This window comes from Scyliorhinus canicula, chromosome 1 (genome assembly GCF_902713615.1).
Source record: "Scyliorhinus canicula chromosome 1, sScyCan1.1, whole genome shotgun sequence".
In the NCBI taxonomy this organism is placed as follows: domain Eukaryota; kingdom Metazoa; phylum Chordata; class Chondrichthyes; order Carcharhiniformes; family Scyliorhinidae; genus Scyliorhinus; species Scyliorhinus canicula.
This window is the reverse complement of record NC_052146.1, coordinates 209,570,913-209,591,052: the sequence shown is the minus strand read 5'-3', so window position 1 is coordinate 209,591,052 and position 20,140 is coordinate 209,570,913. Positions and strand designations below refer to the sequence as shown.

The window sequence follows — 20,140 nt, the reverse complement described above, 5'->3', positions numbered from 1 at the left end:
CCTCTCCTGCCGGCGAGGTTTGGTGGCAGCGGGATCGGCAGCGCGACCGGGCCCCCGGCGTCCTGGGGGGGGCGCGGGGCGATCGGACCCCGGGGGGTGCCCCTACGGTGGCCAGGCCCGCAATCGGGGACCCCCCGCTCAGACTCCGGGCCAGTGCCCTAGGGGCACTCTTTCTCCTCCGCCGCCGCCACGGCCTCCGCCATGGCGGAAGCGGAAGAGAAACCCACAACGCACATGCGCAGGTGGTGACGTCAGCGGCAGCTGGCCGCTGACGTCACCGCCGGCGCATGTGCGAACCGGCGAAAGCCTTTCGGCCAGCCCCGCTGCCGGGCGGCGGGCCTGAAAGGCCGCTGGCGCCGGTTTTTGCGCCAGTCGGCGTGGTGCCAACCGCTCCGGCGCGGGGCTAGCCCCCAAAGGTGCGGAGAATACCGCACCTTTGGGGAGGCCCAACCCCGGAGTGGTTGGAGCCACTCCCCTACGCCGGGACCCCCCGTCCCACCGGGTAGGGGAGAATCCCGCCCCAGTTTAGAGTTAATTAAAGTGTCATAGTGGTATTGTCACTGGGCTAGTAAACCAAAAACCCAGGGTAATGCTCTGGGGGCCCAGGTTCGAATCCCACCACTGCAGATGGTGAAATTTGAATTTAATAAAAATCTGGAATTAAAAGTCTGATGATTGTTGTAAAAACCCATCTGGTTCACTAATGTCTCTTTAGGGAAGGAAATCTGCCATCCTTACCTGGTCTGGCCTATATGTGACTCCAGACCCACAGCAATGTGGTTGACCATTAACTGCCCCCTCAAGGGCAATTAGGTATGGGCCCATCTAGCGACACCCATGCCCATGAATGAATTTTTAAGAAAGTCATGATTAGAATGTCACTTCCCTCTCAATTGCAGGATGCATTGCTGTCATCACTTTCTAGTTCCTGGTAAATGAACATCACTTCACCACAGTTTGAAAACAAGCTTTTCACCATGGCACAAATACATTGAATATTTTACTGGAGATAATAATTTGTTGTGTTCAATCCTTCTGTATAGAAGCTGGAGATCATGTATTGAGAAAAAAAGTTACTTGATAGTACAAAACTTGAATATAACTGAAAAAAAGAGACACGCTGTCAAAACTTTTCACCTGGCATGCATCAGGACAGATGCAAGAATGCCAAATTTCAAATACATAGATACATAGAAGATAGGAGCAGGAGAAGGCCTTTTGGCCCTTTGAGCCTGCTCCGCCATTCATCACGATCATGGCTGATCATCCAACTCAATAGCTTAATCCTGCTTTCTCCCCATAGCCTTTGATCCCATTCTGCCCAAGTGCTATATCCAGTGGCCTCTTGAATATTTCCAAGGTTTCAGCATCAACTACTTCCTGTGGCTCACAGGCTCACCACTCTTTGTGCGAAGAAATGTCTCCTTATCTCTGTCTGAAATGGTTTACCCTAAATTCTCAGACTGTGACCCCTGGTTCTGGACACATCCATCATTGGGTGTGTCCAATAGAACAAATAAATAGAACAACTATTTATACCACAAGAGAAAAGGCTGCTGATTGGCTGGCAAGTCAACTCTGATTGGTCGAGATGTTCACATGGTGATTGGAACGAGGGGCTATTGTCTCCCATACTACTGTTTATTCAAAAAAGGTGCAATGTCTGGGCATCTTCCTATTATCTATAAAGGACAGGTCGCTGCATATGAATCTGTACAACTCCTACCAGGCAAAAGACATGACTGAGCCTGACTGGTTATCTTAAATTGGCGATTGTTGCTCCCTTTGAAAATTGGTATTCTTGTATTTATCCTGATGAGTACAAGATGCAAAGCTTCGACAGCATGTCTCTTTTTCAGAGATTCCAAGAAGAATATTGAGAGATTTCACAATTTAATCTCCACAATTACATTTTGCTTGCTTTTTCTTTTGGCTCCTCTTTTCGTTCCTTTTTCTTAGAGGTTATGATTCTTGCCAGAGTAGGGCTCACACTATGTTGGCAGCACTTGAGGGCTGACAACAACTTGCATTGATATAGCATCTTTAATGTAATAAAATGTCCCAGGTTGCCAGGAGATATTGGGTCAGGCAGCCAAAAGCCTGGCCAAAATGGGAGGTTTAAACAAGTTTCCTAAAAGGATAAAAGAGAGGTAGAGAGACAGAGAATGTTCGGGATGGAATTCTAAAGCTTAGCATCCGGGCAGCTGAAGGCCAATGGTGATGCGATTAACAATCAACAATTGGAGGAGGAGTGCAGAGATCTCAGAAGTTTGGAGATTGGGCAGCACGGTAGCACAGTGGTTAGCACTGTGGCTTCACAGCACCAGGGTCCCAGATTTGAATCCCAGTTGGGTCAATGTCTGTGCGGAGTCAGCACATTCTCCCCGTGTGCGCGTGGATTTATTCCGGGTGCTCCGGTTTCCTCCCACAGTCCAAAGACGTGCAGGTTAGATGAATTGGCCATGATAAATTGCCCTTAGTGTCCAAAAAGGTTAGGACGGTTATTGGGTTATGGGGATAGTGCGGAAGTGAGGCTTAAGTGGGTCGGTGCAGGCTCGATGGGCTGAATGGCCTCCTTCTGCACTGTATGTTCTATGTAGAAAACGCTGGAGGAGATTACAGAGACAGGGAGGGGAGTGGACTATGGAAGGATTTGAAAACAGGCAGTGTGTTCCAGGCCCCCTATAACCCTCTGGTTGATTATTTTCCTTATATCCCCTCTAATTTTTCTACCTATCACTTTAAATCTGTGAGCCATCGTCACTGACCCCTCTGTTAAAGTAAACAGGCCCCAAATGCCAAAACAAAAATGTAAACAGGCCCCTCCCGATCCATATTTATTCAGGCCAGTCACACCTGTGGGCAGATCAATCAAATCTCCCCACAGTCTCCACTGCTCCAAGGAGAACTAACCCAGCCTATCCATACTTCCCTCATAGCTGCAATTTTCCTGTCCTGGAAACATCCTCCTCAACCTCCTCTGTACCCTCTCTAATTGAATTACATCCTTTCTGCATTGAGGTGACCAGAACTCCCCACAGTGCTCAAGTTGTAGACCAACGGATGTTTTATACAGTTCCAGCATAACCTCCCTGCTCTTATACTCTATACCACGGCAAATAAATGAAAGGATTCCACCTGTCTTCTTAACTTCTTTATTGGCCTGTCCTGCTCTCTTCAGTGATATGTGGATATTCACTCCAAGGTCTTTCACTTTCTCCATATCTCTCAGTAGCCTCCCATTTTCTGTGTAATCGTTGGATTTGTCTGACCTCCCCAAATGCATCACCTCACACTTCTCTGGGTTGAATGCCATTTGCCACTTTTGTGCCCACATGACCAGTCCAGGTCAGAAACCAGATGCTGTTAGACTGCAAGATTGTGAATTCAGTAACATAATGACTATGGTGTGCGGGGGCCATTTCAGTGGGCAGTTAAGAGGCAATTGCTGTGCTCTGGGCCAGACCGGGTAAGGTTGCCAGGTTACCTTCCCCAAAGGACATTAATGAATCAGATGGGTTTTTACAACAATCAATAGCTTCATTATCATTAGTGAGACTAGCTTTCAATTTCATTTTTTAAATAATGAATTGCATTTAAATTCCACAGTGGGAGGTGTCTAAGTTTGTGTCTCCTTGTTTCAGGCTCCCCTACAAGGGGAAGCATCCTTTCAGCATCGACCCTATCAAGTTCCCTCAGGATTTTATATGTTTCAATAAGGTCAACTCATTCTTCTAAATAATAGGAGGCCATTCAGCCCATCATACCTATCCTGGGTCTTTGGGTTAGCGCTATCCAAATAATACCACTCTCTTGCTCTTTCCTCATCACCCTGTAAAGGTTTTTCCTTCAAGTTATATTCATCCAACTCTCTTCAGAAAGCGACTATTGAATCAGCTCCCACCCCACCCCCACTTCCTTTCAGGCATTGTGCATTAGCAGTGTAAAAATGTCACCCATGGTTGCCAACTGTCATTAAATGTATTCCAGGAGGTTTCATCACACGACTTGCCCCGCCACATTCCAGCCATTAGTCAGCCACAGATCCATCCATGTGATGCATGGTCTTCCTACCCCAATCGGAAAGCAAAAAGATTCCTGACCCAATTGCATGATGATTGACCCTCAGCCAGACAGCCATTTCCTCCCCGCCCCCCCCATTTTCTTTATCACAAGCTGAGTGAACAATACCATGACACCACAGTCTCTCGCCCAAGGGAGATCATTACCATGACACCACAGTCTCTCGCCCAAGGGAGATCATTACCATGACCCCACAGTCTCTCGCCCAAGGGAGATCATTACCATGACCCCACAGTCTCTCGCCCGAGGGAGATCATTACCATGACCCCACAGTCTCTCGCCCAAGGGAGATCGTTACCAGGACACCGCAGTCTCTCGCCCAAGGGAGATCATTACCATGTCCCCACAGTCTCTCGCCCAAGGGAGATCATTACCATGACCCCACAGTCTCTCGCCCAAGGGAGATCATTACCATGACCCCACAGTCTCTCGCCCAAGGGAGATCATTACCATGACCCCACAGTCTCTCGCCCAAGGGAGATCATTACCATGACCCCACAGTCTCTCACCCAAGGGAGATCTTTACCATGACCCCACAGTCTCTCGCCCAAGGGAGATCTTTACCACGATACCACAGTCTCTCGCCCGAGGGAGATCGTTACCATGACACCGCAGTCTCTCGCCCAAGGGAGATCATTACCACGACACCACAGTCTCTCGCCCAAGGGAGATCATTACCACGACACCACAGTCTCTCGCCCAAGGGAGATTATTACCATGACACCACAGTCTCTCGCCCGAGGGAGATCGTTACCATGACACCGCAGTCTCTCGCCCAAGGGAGATCATTACCACGACCCCACAGTCTCTCGCCTGAGGGAGATCATTACCATGACCCCACAGTCTCTCGCCCGAGGGAGATCATTACCATGACCCCACAGTCTCTCGCCCGAGGGAAATCGTTACCATGACACCGCAGTCTCTCGCCCAAGGGAGATCATTACCACGACACCACAGTCTCTCGCCCGAGGGATATCGTTACCATGACACCGCAGTCTCTCGCCCAAGGGAGATCGTTACCATGACCCCACAGTCTCTCGCCCAAGGGAGATCATTACCACGACACCACAGTCTCTCGCCCAAGGGAGATCGTTACCAGGACACCGCAGTCTCTCGCCCAAGGGAGATCATTACCACGACACCACAGTCTCTCGCCCAAGGGAGATTATTACCATGACACCACAGTCTCTCGCCCGAGGGAGATCGTTACCATGACACCGCAGTCTCTCGCCCAAGGGAGATCATTACCACGACCCCACAGTCTCTCGCCCGAGGGAGATCATTACCATGACCCCACAGTCTCTCGCCCGAGGGAAATCGTTACCATGACACCGCAGTCTCTCGCCCAAGGGAGATCATTACCACGACACCACAGTCTCTCGCCCGAGGGAGATCGTTACCATGACACCGCAGTCTCTCGCCCAAGGGAGATCGTTACCATGGCCCCACAGTCTCTCGCCCAAGGGAGATCATTACCACGACACCACAGTCTCTCGCCCAAGGGAGATCATTACCACGACACCACAGTCTCTCGCCCAAGGGAGATCATTACCACGACACCACAGTCTCTCGCCCAAGGGAGATCGTTACCATGGCCCCACAGTCTCTCGCCCAAGGGAGATCGTTACCATGACACCACAGTCTCTCGCCCAAGGGAGATCATTACCATGGCCCCACAATCTCTCGCCCGAGGGAGATCTTTCCTTTTCTTACCGTTACAGCGGTGGAGTTGGCAGCATTGTCTGCAGCAATCGTAGTTTTCCACAGCGCTTTCCCTGAATCCCCTACCCAGAAAAATAGCTCTCGACCCCAAAATGTGCACGAGTTATTATTTCACAGTCTGGGGTGCTTCCTTCAATCTTTCTCAACCAATCTGTCAGCACCATACTCTTAAGCATTGACTTAATGTTACAGCTCCCTTGCATTATAATGCTTCTCATTCATAAGACACTATTTTACTTAACTAAAGTCTGTGTGAATAAGGCTTGGTGGTAAGCAGAAAGAAACTTTAAAAATATCTAACGTTTTCACAGTTGAATCACTTTCTTTGCACCTTGAACAGTTTAAATTTATGGCTGCACTAAAACTGGGTTTCGAACTGAACAACCTCGCAAACTAAAATCAAAATGTTATCATTCAAATTTTCATTGCTGGCAAGAATTGAATAGAAGGCCTGTGGCAATCATTCACACACTGAGCTCTGGGTGTGGGGCCACGAGATGAAAAAGTCTGCCTTCATTTAAAAGAAGAAAAGGTTTCAAACCCCTTTTTCTTCTGTGCAGAGTGGATACAATACAAAACATAACAGAATACAACAACCAGAAAAATGAAGCTACACACTCATTGCTGCAGACAGGATCTGAATCACATTGCTCATGCTTTCAATGATATATTCCGTGCATAAAGGTGTCAGCTGTGGCTCTCCGAGTTACTCTTGCCTCTGGGTAAGAGGATTATTTGAGGCTCACGTACTCCAGAGACATGAGCACATTAACCGCTTCTGCAGACCCCTTTTGGCTGGGGGGAGGGGGGGCATTCCCTTGAGACTTTGCTGGGGGTCGGTGAATCTTTACTAAGTGGGGTTGGCCTGAGTCAGGAGCAGAGTGGAGATGTCATATGTGCAATACAGTGTTGACTTACTGCTATGCCTAGGAGAGGTGTGTGCCTGGAGCGCTGAGAGCCCCCTATATCTGCCAGTAAATAGCTTTCGGAAAAGTATCATTCAGCACTCTTTATGTGCAGCTCAATCAAATTATGAACCTTCTCATTTAAACTGCGGGTGGTGCCCATGAATACTAGTCTATTCATTGACCAAAATTGCTTGAGGGTCGCGGATCCACACGGATACTCCAGTGTCGTACTGAGGGAGTGCTGCACTGTCATAGGTGCGCTGCACCTGTCCTCACAGATGGACATGAAAGATCCCACAGTCCTTCATTGCCTGCAAAGTGCTTCGGGATGCCCCTGGGTCATGAAAGGCGCCGTAGAAATTCACTTATTTCCTTCTGCAGGTTAGACATTAACCAAATAAAGAATTGGTAGAATTAATTAGGCAGAACGATGGGTTTCGTTGTGTGGTATATTCCTTTGCGAATGGCCTTCCAATGCAGCTACAATCTGAGTGAGTGAGTGATAATTATACAATTGTGGAAAAGTGTGGGCTTAAAATGTTTGTGCTTTGTAAGTCTGTTTGAAGAAAATGATCAAAGGAAAGAAACAAGGTCCTGTAATTAGAATGTGATGTAATGCCATCTCCACAAAATATGAAAACTATTTAACCCAAATTAATTCATCACATATGCTATAATTTCTGTTTACCGCTATTTTCCTTTCACTCCACACACAGCTGCTTAATACAGATATAGATTATCATAGAATTTACAGTGCAGGAGGCCATTCCACCCATCGAGTCTGCACTGGCCCTTGGAAAGAGCACTTAAGCCCCACGCCTCCATCCTATCCCCTTTGTCCCCGTAACCCAGTAACCCCATTAACCTTTTTTGGACACTAAGGGGCAATTTAGCATGGCCAATCCACCTAACCTGCACACCTTTGGACTGTGGGAGGAAACCGGAGCACCCGGAGGAAACCCACGCACACACGGGGAGAACATGCAGACTCCGCACAGACAGTGACCCAAGCCAGGAATCGAACCTGGGGCCCTGGAGCTGTGAAGCAACTGTGCTAACCACTATGCTACCATGCTGCCCCACTACGCTACCGTGCTGCCCCTCCACTATGCTACCGTGCTCTCCCCACTATGCTACCATGCTCCTCTCGAACCATGAGGGGATTCGAGAGGAGAGAGCATGTCAAACCTTGTTAAACAGCTGTATGCAAGGCTAGTTTCAATCCTGGACGTCACCGATAGCTGGAAGATAAATGGATCTTATAAAAATACATTGGGGCAGCACGGTGGCCTAGTGGTTAGCACAACCGCCTCACGGCGCTGAGGTCCCAGGTTCAATCCCGGCTCTGGGTCACTGTCCATGTGGAGTTTGCACGTTCTCCCTGTGTCTGCGTGGGTTTCGCCCCCACAACCCAAAAATGTGCAGAGTAGGTGGATTGGCCATGCTAAATTGCCCCTTAATAGAAAAAATAATTGGGTAATCTAAATTTAAGAAAAAATAAATAAAATAAAAATACATTGGATGCAGAAGTCACCTCTGGAATTTCAGTTCTCAGGTGCTATATCCAGCTACCAAATGACGTTTATTCTCTGTGCATGCAGCGCTTAAGGGACCTTCAAAAATATCTATACTGAGCTTCCTGGGGCAATCCACTGCATGGTAACTCACCTCCCAAAGTCCCAGCTCTTTGATCCACACTGAAATGAATCCGTACATCAGGAAGCACTAGGAAAATTGGAGTCAATGGGAAAACTCTCCACTAGCTGGAGTTATACCGAGCTCAAAGAAAGATGGTTGCGGTGGTTGGAAATCAATCATCTCAGTCCCAGGACATCACTGCAGGAGTTCCTTAGGGTGGTGCTTTAGGGCCAATCATTTTCAGCTGCTTCATCAATGATCATCCCTCCATCATAAGGTCAGAAGTGGGCATGTTTGCTGATGTTCAGCACCATTTGTAACTCCTCAGATACTGAGGTAATTTGCACCCATGTGCATCGAGACCTGATCATCGGGCTTGGGATGATAAGTGAAAAGTTACATTTGAGCCACACAAGTGCCAGGAAATAACCATCTCCAACATGAAAGAATCCAACCATCTCCCTTTGACATTCAATGACATTACCATCACTGAATTCCCCCACTACCAACATCCTGGGGGGTTATATTGACCAGAAACTGAAGTGGACCAGCCATATCAATAATTAGCAATATTGATAAGTGCACTTCCAACAACATTCAAGAACCTCAACACCATCCAGGACAAAGCAGCCCGCTTGATTAGTACCTTATCCACCAGCATAAACTTTCACTCCCTTCACCACCAATGTACAGTAGCAGCCGTGTGTACCATCCACAAGATGCACTGCAGGAACTCACCAAGGCTCCTTCGACAGCAGCTTCCAAACCCACAATCACTATTCTAGAAGGACAAGGACAGTAGTTGCATGTCAAACCCCCCCACCCGGAGTCTCCTCCAAGTCATTGACCATGCTGATTTGGAAATATATCGACCATTCATTCACCGTCGCTGGGTCAAAATCCTGGATCTGCTTCCCTAACCGTACTGTAGATGTACCTACACCACAGGGACTGCAGCGGTCCAAGAAGGTAGCTCACCACCATCTTGTCAAGGACAATTAGGGATAAGTAAGAAATGCTGGTCTCGCCAGTGAAGCCCACATCCCTGAACAAATTTATCAAAAACAGAGTATTGCAATACATTTTTTTAAAAACTGATCTCCTTGACCATGCTTTTGGCTACCTGTCCTCATATATCCGAATCTGACTTTGTGTCAAACTTTGATAACACTTCTGTATTGCTACTTTACAGTAAGAAAGATGTCTTCCATTGACATAGAGTCTTCCAAACAACACTATACAGCTGTACTTCTAGGAAAAGGCATTGTATAAATGCAGAACTTTTTATTGGAAAGGGACAACAATTCAAAAGTACTTATTGGCTGAAAAATACCTTGGGGAAAGTGCAGGTCCTACAAATCATTTTTTAAAGTGCAAACCTCTTCTTTTTCTTCTTGACCCAGGCTCCATCAGCCACAATTCCCTTGACTGCTGGTCACTCACTAACTCCCACTGACTGCACAGTGTAAGCCTGTAAATATCCATTCATGATGAAAAGCCACCTAGGTAAGGTGTTGGGCTGATAGCGCATTCATGAAGTCATAGCGCATTCATGAAGTCATAACCCAAATGAGAGTCAACATCTTCGAAAGTTCAGGAGAAGAGGAAGAGAACGGAATTGGAGCAAAGAAACAAGGGGAAGAATTTGAGGGAGGGAGGGGGAAAAGGGCAAGTAAGTTTGGAGGATAAAACTGGTACCACTATTGCTGAAAAGAGATACATGCTGTCAAAACTTTTCATCTTGCACTCATCAGTTCAAACACAAAAATGCCAAATTTCAAGTTATCACAATTCATACTGCAGGAGGTGTTCACTATATGTTATCACCTAACTTTTACATTTTCCACTAAATTCAAGTTAACATTTTAAATTAACAGATAAATTAAATAGGACAAATGGAGGAATGGCTGAGAAAAGGTGAATGGCCTTTTAGTTTAAAATAAAACTTGCATTTACATAGCGTCTTTCACACTCTCAAGTGTTCAATAACCTACAAGGTATGTTTCAAAGTGTAGTCATTGTTGTAATGTAGGACTTGTGCCAGTCAAAGCTAAAAGGGCCACAGAGAGCAATGAGAAAATAACCAAAGAAGAAGAGATAATGACCACATAGTGTTTTTTTAAAATTGGTTGTTGGTTGAGAGATGAATCCTGGCCAGGACCACAGGAGAAAACTCCCACTCTCTTCTTCAAATAGCTAAACAGAATCCGTAAAATGCCGACGGTAGTCTCAGTTGAACATTTTATATGACGGATGACAGCACCTAACAGCTGAGCCGTACTGAAGTGTTGGTGCAGATCTTGTGCTCAAGACTCTGGAGTGGGACTTGAACCAACAACCTTTTAACACAGTGGCGAGTGTGTTATCCAAGTCACAGCTGCAACTTGTGCACCTTCCAGTGCTGCTGCATCTAAAGTTGTATTCTTTACCAGAAGCAGATTTGTCTTTCATTCAGGGAGTAAGCCCTATTTCATCCAAAACTGAAACTCCACTGAACAGCATCTGTTCAATTCACGTTTACTCACTCCCATCTAAAACAATTCCAATTCTCTTCCCGCACCTAGGTAGTGTCCCAAGGCAGACTTCTGTCTGTTTCCGTAGCTGGCAATTCTCGGAACAGGGCGCCAGTCTATCATGAGGGACTTAAAGTTTGAGGGGAGCCATTCCACATCCAAGCATGGCTGACCAGGGGTCTCTGCTGCCCTTACGGCCAGCCATTGCTGTGTGTTGGGACGATTTTGCAGGTTGACATTCAACCTGTTTCTCCCTGTTATGAGCAGACCTTCCTTGGCCATCATGTCCTGGTGTGGGACTCAAACCCGAGCTTCTGACTCAGAGGCAGGAGTGCTACCCACTGTGCCACAAGACCTCTTCGCTAAAACAATGCACCAGCTTAAAATATACATCACAAATATATGAGGTACAACCTTTGGTCCAAAATTATAGAAAAGCTGTGTGTTATAACACAGTGCGCAAAGGCATAGCTCAGGTTCCCAAGTGAGGTGCATTACAAACGGACAAGTCATAGACTCCTGCCTTTGAACAATGAGACAAAATGGCAGACGATTGAGTGGAATTTTCTGCTGGTAGATTATGTTCAGGCATCAGGATAATTTCCAGGTTCTGACCCTGCACCAGTCTGTAGCACACAACCAGGGCAATCTTCTAGGAGGCAACCTCTTAACATGGCTGCCTCTTGTCCGGCTAAGGATAACAAGCAGCTTCCTAAGGCTCCAGACCCAGAGGGCTCATAGCTGGTGATGCACCAGGAAAGGTGGGCATTAGTCAGGTAAAAAAGGCAAGCACGAGGGTATTTCAAAATTGAAGTGCCCTCGGACGCATGAATAAAATTCCAAAACTTAAAAAGAGGGCCGAAGGCCTGACCTTGTGTCAAAAGACTGCCTTCACAGAGATACCAGGCTCAGCAGGGGTCCACTCTAACACTGGGGTGTGTGTCATCCCCATCCCTGCCTCCATTTGTGTCTCAATTGCTCATTAAAAGCTATCTGCCTCAATTAACTGTTACCAGGATTGGTGGGTGGTATGATCACATCACGCAAAGAACTGATTGACGCCGTTGTCTCTGATCTTCCTTCATGCTCCACCTTAAAACCTGTCTCTCCAGGAAGAGAAAACTGCACCCATCATTACTCAAACTCCTCAGAGTATATCCCTCCATAGCCTCAGCCCTCCCTCTCTCTGTAATCTCCTGCAACCCCTCGGAGACATTTCTGATCATCTATTCCTGGCCCCTTGAGCAGCCCCAATTTTTATTGCTCTACTACTGGTGGCTGCGGTTTCAATTGCCTCAGCCCCACATTCTGGATTTCTTTTGCATCTCACTTTCCACCTTTCAGACGCACTTTAAAACTTACTTCTTTGCCCAACCTTTCGGCCTTTTGACCTAAATATTTCCTTATGTGGCTCGGTGTCATACTTTATTTTGTAATGCTCCGGTGAAGCACTGTGGGACATTTCATTACATTAAATTCATTATATTAATCTATGGTGTTGTTGAAACGTCTCTGAAGTAACATCACATAGACGAAATCAGCCTTTTTAAAAAACAATACTATTAAATGCCACGCTTTATTCTCAAAGGGTGATCACAATTATTCAGTCTTGGTGACCGAATCTTTGTCCATGCTGCTTGCAATATAATTCAAATACTGAGTTATGGTTGATTTAGCTACGCGGGTCAATGTAAATATTAAATAATACAGACAGGGGAAAGGACAATAACAATAGCAATGTGTGCCTCTTGTTCCCTCACTCGTGAAGTTTTGGACCTTTATAGCTTTCATACTTAAAAAGGCCAGCGTTAAAGCCCTAGAAATACTTCTATCCAAGCAGGTGCAAGAATAGAATGCATATTACACTAGTACACATAATACTAACATGCTCTCTTAGGTTTTTAATCTCATAAATTCTAATGACATTATAAACAATTAATACGTTCCAGCAATAGGAAAGTGGAAATTACTGATGTCAATGCATTGCCCGCTATTAGCTGTTGTTCATAGAATATGGTTATATTCTGCACCAAATAATGTTGATTCCTTTCCCCGCAGTTAGTTGGTTGGTGACCCCAGTGTGCAATGCAGTACAACAATATTATAGCATCTAAAGAATTTTGGCAGGTGCTTACCAAGGACATAACGACACTGGTTGAATTCATGTACATTGCATTAAAAGATTTGTTGCAACATTTTTAGGGGTGCCATCTTTATCCTCTCAAGCTTTTTTTAGTCTCTCTTTAATTTTCCAATCCCTCATCTTGCAACCTCCCCTCTCAGTCTCCCCAATTCCACAGGTACTAATTGCATCTTCACAAAGTGATCATTCTTCATCTGCGAGTCCAGAGTTTCAATTCGATATTTGAACACAGCATGGCTTTAAATTGTCACCAGCGTTCACACACATGCACTTCCGAGGGCGGCGTTCACTAGGTTAGAGCTCAGGAGAGGATACACTCCGGCATTTATTCCCCACAACCCACACCCACAGCAGTGTTGAAATTAATCAGGCAATTCCACCCGAGAATGGTCAACTCTACACAATGCCAGGACTTAAACGTGGGAGCTCCTTGGTCGAATTAGCAGATTACTGCATCACAGCATTGAAATTTGATCCAAAAGGTAAAGATGTCGCATTCCGTATGCGTGGGTTTCACCCCCACAATCCAAAGATGTGCAGGTTAGATGGATTGGCCACGCTAAATTGCCCCATAATTGGAAAAAAAAATAATTGGGTACTCTAAATTTTTTTTAAAGATGTCACATTCTCACCATTCATGCTCCCTTTCAAAGTCTAAGAGCGAGAAATAGCCTTTCAAATATTAATTTTTACCTCCAACAACTTGTATTTATATAGCTCCTCTATGGTAACAAAATGAATGAAATGAAATGAAAATCGCTTATTGTAACGAGTAGGCTAAAATGAAGTTACTGTGAAAAGCCCCTAGTCGCCACATTCCGGCACCTGGTACGGGAATTGAACCGTGCTGCTGGCCTGCTTGGTCTGCTTTAAAAGCCAGCGATTTAGCTCAGTGAGCTAAACCAGCCCCTGGTCCCAAGTACTCAACAGGGTAATTAGACATCAAGCCACTTAAAAAGATATTGGGTCAGATAACCAAAAGCTTTGTCAAAGAGGTAGGTTTTAAGGAGCGTCTAAGGGCTGGTTTAGCTCACTGAGCTAAATCGCTGGCTTTTAAAGCAGACCAAGCAGGCCAGCAGCACGGTTCGTTTCCCGTACCAGCCTCCCCGGACAGGCGCCGGAATGTGGCGACTAGGGGCTTTTCACAGTAACTTCATTGAAGCCTACTTGTGACAATAAGCGATTTTCATTTTTTTTCAAAAGCGGAGAGTTAGCGAGGTGGAGAGGTTTAGGAAGGGAATTCTTGAGACAAGGCCACCAATGGTAGGAGCGATTCAATTCAGGGATGCTCAAGAGCGCCGAATTAGAGGAGCGCAAAGATATCAGAGGATTGTCGGGGTTAAAGGAGATTATAGAGAGAGAGAGGGAGGAGCGAGGCCACGGAGGAATTTGATAACAAGGATGAGAATTTTAAAGTCGAGGCCACACTGGATTGGGAAGCAACGTTGGTCAGCGAGCACTGGCGTGATGGGTGAAAAGGACTTGTTGTAAGTAAGGATGCGAGCAGCAGAGTTTTGGGTTACCTCAAGCTGATCGAGGGTAGAATGACTGGGAGTTCATTGGAATAGTCAAGTCTAGAGGTAACAAAGGCATGAATGAGGGTTACCTCCAAGAGAGGAAAATGTCATACTCAGATATTCAGAATATCTGATGATGATGAATGAATTGCCTTGGATATTTCAGTGACGTGTATGTAACCTACACCACAGTTAATTGTGAGTTTTGACATTATCCTCAATAGTGAACTGAAAACTAACCTACTTTTAAGTATCTGTTCCAAACAGCCTCACAGTTACTATCCCAAGGCCATTCATTTGAGATACTTGAATGTGCCATTTATTACTTGTTAAATCAGATGGGGGCTGTCCTGAAGCACCGCGTGTTATAGTTACTCCTACCAACAAATACTTGATACCTTCCAAACCTTTTGTTGCAGTAACTATAACTTTGATTCTCCACATGTGCTGCGACTGGGTGATTGTGCCAAATATCACATCATAGTTCTCAACTGGATGGGCAAGGTGCCAACGTGCTCGAGTGGGATGTTTTACCAGTTGCCAATGTCCTTTTATAAAGTATCTTTTAAACGAACCACATCAACTGCAATGTCAGAAGCACATATTGCTAATTGGTGCTCGTGACAATTGTTAACGCAAGAAAGTATTGGGGATGGTGCTTGGAGCTCAGTGCCTACCTACCAAAGAAATAGTCACAGCTGAATTCAGAATGTTACCTGTCATGCAAACTAGATGGTGCTAGTAACTGGCTTGGCACAAAGCTCACTAGGTGCAGGAAACAAATAAAAACCTGGCAGAGTGCACTGTCTAACTCCAGTTAGTCGCTCATGGAATTATCTTCAAAACAACCCTGGATCCAGAATGCGTCCCCTCTGCTCCTGGGAGAAGGGTTGTGGGTGGTGATATGCACCCTGGATTTGAGGACTACCTTGGGAAAATGGGAGGGGTGGTTTGAAAAAAAAAAGGTTTCTGCAAAGCACCTGGGAAATAATTTTCTCAAGTCTGGGAGAGCACTTTGAAATCCATCCCATTGAGTTACTGGCACCAGAGCTTTGAATAGAACCAGTTAACAATTGCTAGGTTGAAGTATTTTGCCTTATGATTCTGCTCTTTAATCATCATCTGAGAACTCAGTTGAATACATTCCACCCATTCTGATCCGCATTGGAGTCATTTTCTAGTGTGAGTTTCTTGAAACTGATTCAGTTTTAGGATAAGTGGAATTTATTTCAATGAATAGGAAAGACTGGAAATGGCTATTTGCTATCATGTATTTTAAAACATTGACACAGTTAATCAAAATACTTTTTTCCATCCGTCTCTTTCACACTCTGCTTCTGTATGTGTGTCTCCATTTGCCTGTCCCTCTCTCATTGTATCTCTCTGTCTTCCTCTCTCTCTCTCTCTCTCTCTGTGTCTTCCTCTCTCTCTCTGTGTCTTCCTCTCTCTCTCTTCCTCTCTCTGTCTTCCTTTCTCTCTCTCTATGTCTTCCTCTCTATGTCTTCCTTCCTCTCTATGTCTTCCTCTCTCTCTCTGTCTTCCTCTCTCTCTCTCTGTCTTCCTCTCTATGTCTTCCTCTCTCTCTCTGTCTTTCTCTCTCTCTCTGTCTTGCTCTCTATGTCTTTCTCTCTCTCTTCCTCTCTCTCTCTCTCTGTCTTCATCTCTCTGTCTGTCTTCCTCTCTCTCTCCGTCTTCCTCACTCTCTTCCTCTCTCTCTCTCCGTCTTCCTCTCTCTGTCTTCCTCTCTCTCTCTGTCTGTCTGTCTTCCTCTCTCTCTCTCTCTCCGTCTTCCTCACTCTCTTCCTTTCTCTCTCTCGGTCTTCCTCTCTCTCTCTCTCTCTAATCGCTCCCTCGATCGGTCTGCTCCCTGTGTGTCTGTCACGATCTCTCCCACTGTTTCTCTCTCTCTCCTTACCTGTGCAGTGCGTTCCTCGGTGCTGTTGTCTGCCTGTTGCCCCAGGGGGATGCTCCTGAGGACTGTGATGTGGATGGTTAGGATGAGGAGCCCCAGTAGCAGCAGGAGCTCGGCAGCGAGGCGAGCCATTCTGCGGAGCCGCCGCCCAGTGGCTGTGAGGCGGCCGCGGGTCTGCCTCGCCCCCGGCCGAGGGGAGCTGCAGTCGGGCTGTGCCGGGCACGGGGGCTCGGCACTCGCTCGCGTCTCCACTTCGCAAATTTTTGCACAACAAGAAAAAAAATGATAGAAATGCAGCTTTTTTTTGGAGGCAGAGCAAGAAAACAGCAAAAAAAAAACGAAGCAAGAAGGGAGAATGAGATCAATATTCAGCCTGGTTAACATCCAACTCCAGTCGGCAAATCATTATCAGCTCAGCCACAAAATGTTCTCCCTTCTTTACAAAAAGTTCAGACTACTGAGATTCACTTGTCTTGGAGCCATCCAGCTCGAGCCTCCTCCTCCAGCTCTTTAATGCTCATTTATCCCCTCCTCTGCTTTATCTCTCTCTCTCTCTCTCTGCTTAAAATCTTGCAGCCAGTTCCCCCTCCTCCTCTCCTCCTCTCATTCTCCAACACTCACTTCCCCCCTCTGCCTGGGACTCCCTATAGCTCTCACTCTGCGGAAAGTTGCTGCTGTTTGCCCAGTGCTGCTGACACTCTCAGTGGCCACAGCCTTCCTCCCTCTCTCCATCCTCCACCTCGATCCCTTCATTATTTCCCTCCCTACCTCGTTTTCCCTGTCACTACCTCCCTCTCCTATCCCCCCCCCCCATCCCTCTTGCTCCATTTCTCGCTCCCTCAATTCTTCCTTCTAACCGTCCTCCCTCTGCCTCCCTCTATTCCCACCTCCCTCCATCCCCCTCCCTCTGCCTCTCCCTATCCCTCTGCCTCCACCTATTCCCCCCTCCCTCTGCCTCCACCTATTCCCCCTCCCTCTGCCTCCCCTATGCCCCTCCCTCTGCCTCCCCTATCCCTCCGCCTCCCCTATCCCCCATCCCTCCGCCTCCCCTATCCCCCATCCCTCCGCCTCCCCTATCCCCCATCCCTCCGCCTCCCCTATCCCCCATCCCTCCGCCTCCCCTATCCCCGCTCCGCCTCCCCTATCCCCCATCCCTCCGCCTCCCCTATCCCCCCTCCGCCTCCCCATCCCCCCTCCGCCTCCCCATCCCCCCTCCGCTTCGCCTATACCCCCTCCCTCCGCCACACCCATTCTCCGCTCCCCCTATCCCCCATCCGCCTCCCCTATCCCCCCTGCCTCCCCCAACCCGCCTCCCCTATCCGCCCCATCCGCCTCCCCCTATCCCCCCTCCCTCCGCCTCCCCATCCCCCCTCACTCCGCCTCCCCATCCCCCCTCACTCCGCCTCCCCATCCCCCATCCCTCCCCCCAACCCGCCTCCCCCTATCCCCCCTCCCTCCGCCTCCCCTATCCCCCCTCCGCCTCCCCATCCCCCCTCTGCCTCCCCTATTCCCCCCTCCCTCCGCCACACCCATTCTCCGCCTCCCCCTATCCCCCCTCTGCCTCCCCCTATCCCCCTCCCTCCGCCTCCCCATCCCCCCTCACTCCGCCTCCCCATCCCCCTCCCTCCACCTCCCCCAACCCGCCTCCCCATATCCCCCCTCCCTCCGCCTCCCCCATCCCCTCTCCCTCCGCCTTATCCTATACCCCCTCCCTTCGCCTCCACCTATCCCCCTCCCTCCGCCTCCCCATCCCCCTCCCTCCACCTCCCCCCAACCCGCCTCCCCCTATCCCCCCTCCCTCCGCCTCCCCATCCCCCCTCTGCCTCCCCTATCCCCCCTCCGCCTCCCCTATCCCCCCTCCCCGCCTCCCCATCCCCCCTCCCTCTGCCTCCCCTATCCCCCCTCCCTCCGCCTCCCCATCCCCCTCCCTCCGCCTCCCCTATCCGCCTCCCCTATCCCCCTCCCTCTGCCTCCCCATCCCCCTCCCTCCGCCTCCACCTATTCCCCTCCCTCTGCCTCCCTCTATCCCCCTCCCTCCGCCTCCCCATCCCCCTCCCTCCGCCTCCCCATCCCCCCTCCCTCCTCCCTCTGCCTCCCCTTCCTCCTCCCTCTGCCTCCCCTATCCCCCCTCCCTCCGCCTCCCTCTATCCCCCCTCCCTCCGCCTCCCTCTATCCCCCCTCCCTCCGCCTCCCTCTATCCCCCTCCCTCTGCCTCCCTCTATTCCCCTCCCTCCAAACCCCTCCTTCTGCCTCCCTCTATCACCACTCCCTCTGCCTCCCTCCCTCCCTCTGCCTCCCTCTATCCCCCTCCCTCCACCTCCCTCTATCCCCCTCCCACTGCCTCCCCCATCCCCCCCTCCCTCTGCCTCCCTCTATCCCCACACCCTCTGCCTCCCTCTATCCCCACACCCTCTGCCTCCCTCTATCCCCACACCCTCTGCCTCCCTCTATCCGTCCGCCTCCCCCTATCCCCCCTCCCTCTGCCTCCCTCTTTCCCCCTCCCTCTGCCTCCCTCTATCCCTCCGCCTCCCCCTATCACCCCTCCCTCTGCCTCCCTCTTTCCCCCTCCCTCTGCCTCCCTCTATCCTGCCTCCCTCTATCCTCCCTCCCTCTGCCTCCCTCTATCCCCCTCCCTCCGCCTCCCTCTATCCCCCTCCCTCCCTCTATTCCCCCTCCCTCCCTCTATTCCCCTCCCTCCCTCTATTCCCCTCCCTCCCTCTATTCCCCCTCCCTCCCTCTATTCCCCCTCCCTCCCTCTATTCCCCCTCCCTCCCTCTATTCCCCCTCCCTCCCTCTATCCCCCTCCCTCCCTCTATCCCCCTCCCTCCCTCTATCCCCCTCCCTCCCTCTATTCCCCCTCCCTCCCTCTATTCCCCCTCCCTCCCTCTATTCCCCCTCCCTCCCTCTATCCCCCCTCCCTCCCTCTATCCCCCTCCCTCCCTCTATCCCCCCTCCCTCCCTCTATCCCCCCTCCCTCCCTCTATCCCCCTCCCTCCCTCTATCCCCCTCCCTCCCTCTATTCCCCCTCCCTCCCTCCCTCTATTCCCCCTCCCTCCCTCCCTCTATTCCCCTCCCTCCCTCCCTCTATTCCCCCTCCTCCCTCCCTCTATTCCCCCTCCCTCCCTCCCTCTATTCCCCCTCCCTCCCTCTATTCCCCCTCCCTCCCTCCCTCTATTCCCCCTCCCTCCCTCCCTCTATTCCCCTCCCTCCCTCCCTCTATTCCCCTCCCTCCCTCCCTCTATTCCCCTCTCCCTCCCTCCCTCTATTCCCCCTCCCTCCCTCCTCCCTCTATTCCCCCTCCCTCCCTCCCTCTATTCCCCCTCCCTCCCTCCCTCCCTCTATTCCCCCTCCCTCCCTCTATTCCCCCTCCCTCCCTCCCTCCCTCTATTCCCCCTCCCTCCCTCCCTCTATTCCCCCTCCCTCCCTCCCTCTATTCCCCCTCCCTCCCTCCCTCATTCCCCCTCCCTCCCTCCCTCTTCCCCCTCCCCTCCCTCCCTCTTCCCCCTCCCCTCCCTCTCTTCCCCCTCCCTCCCTCCCTCTCTTCCCCCTCCCTCCCTCCCTCTATTCCCCCTCCCTCCCTCCCTCCTCCCTCCCTCTATTCCCCCTCCCTCCCTCCCGCTATTCCCTCTCCCTCCCTCCCTCTATTCCCTCTCCCTCCCTCCCTCTATTCCCCTCCCTCCCTCCCTCTATTCCCCCTCCCTCCC

General features: G+C 49.5%; 1 protein-coding gene across 1 annotated transcript in view; it reads right to left on the bottom strand.

The window, feature by feature from the left end:
* The window catches only part of ism1 (isthmin 1), a 114,874-nt gene extending 97,727 nt beyond the window's left edge, over positions 1-17,147 (bottom strand). The window contains exon 1 of the mRNA XM_038806835.1: positions 16,440-17,147. Coding sequence (XP_038662763.1) covers positions 16,440-16,820 — 381 coding nt within the window. The 5' untranslated portion in view covers positions 16,821-17,147. The remainder of the gene's footprint in view (positions 1-16,439) is intronic.
* Positions 17,148-20,140: the final 2,993 nt, after the last annotated feature.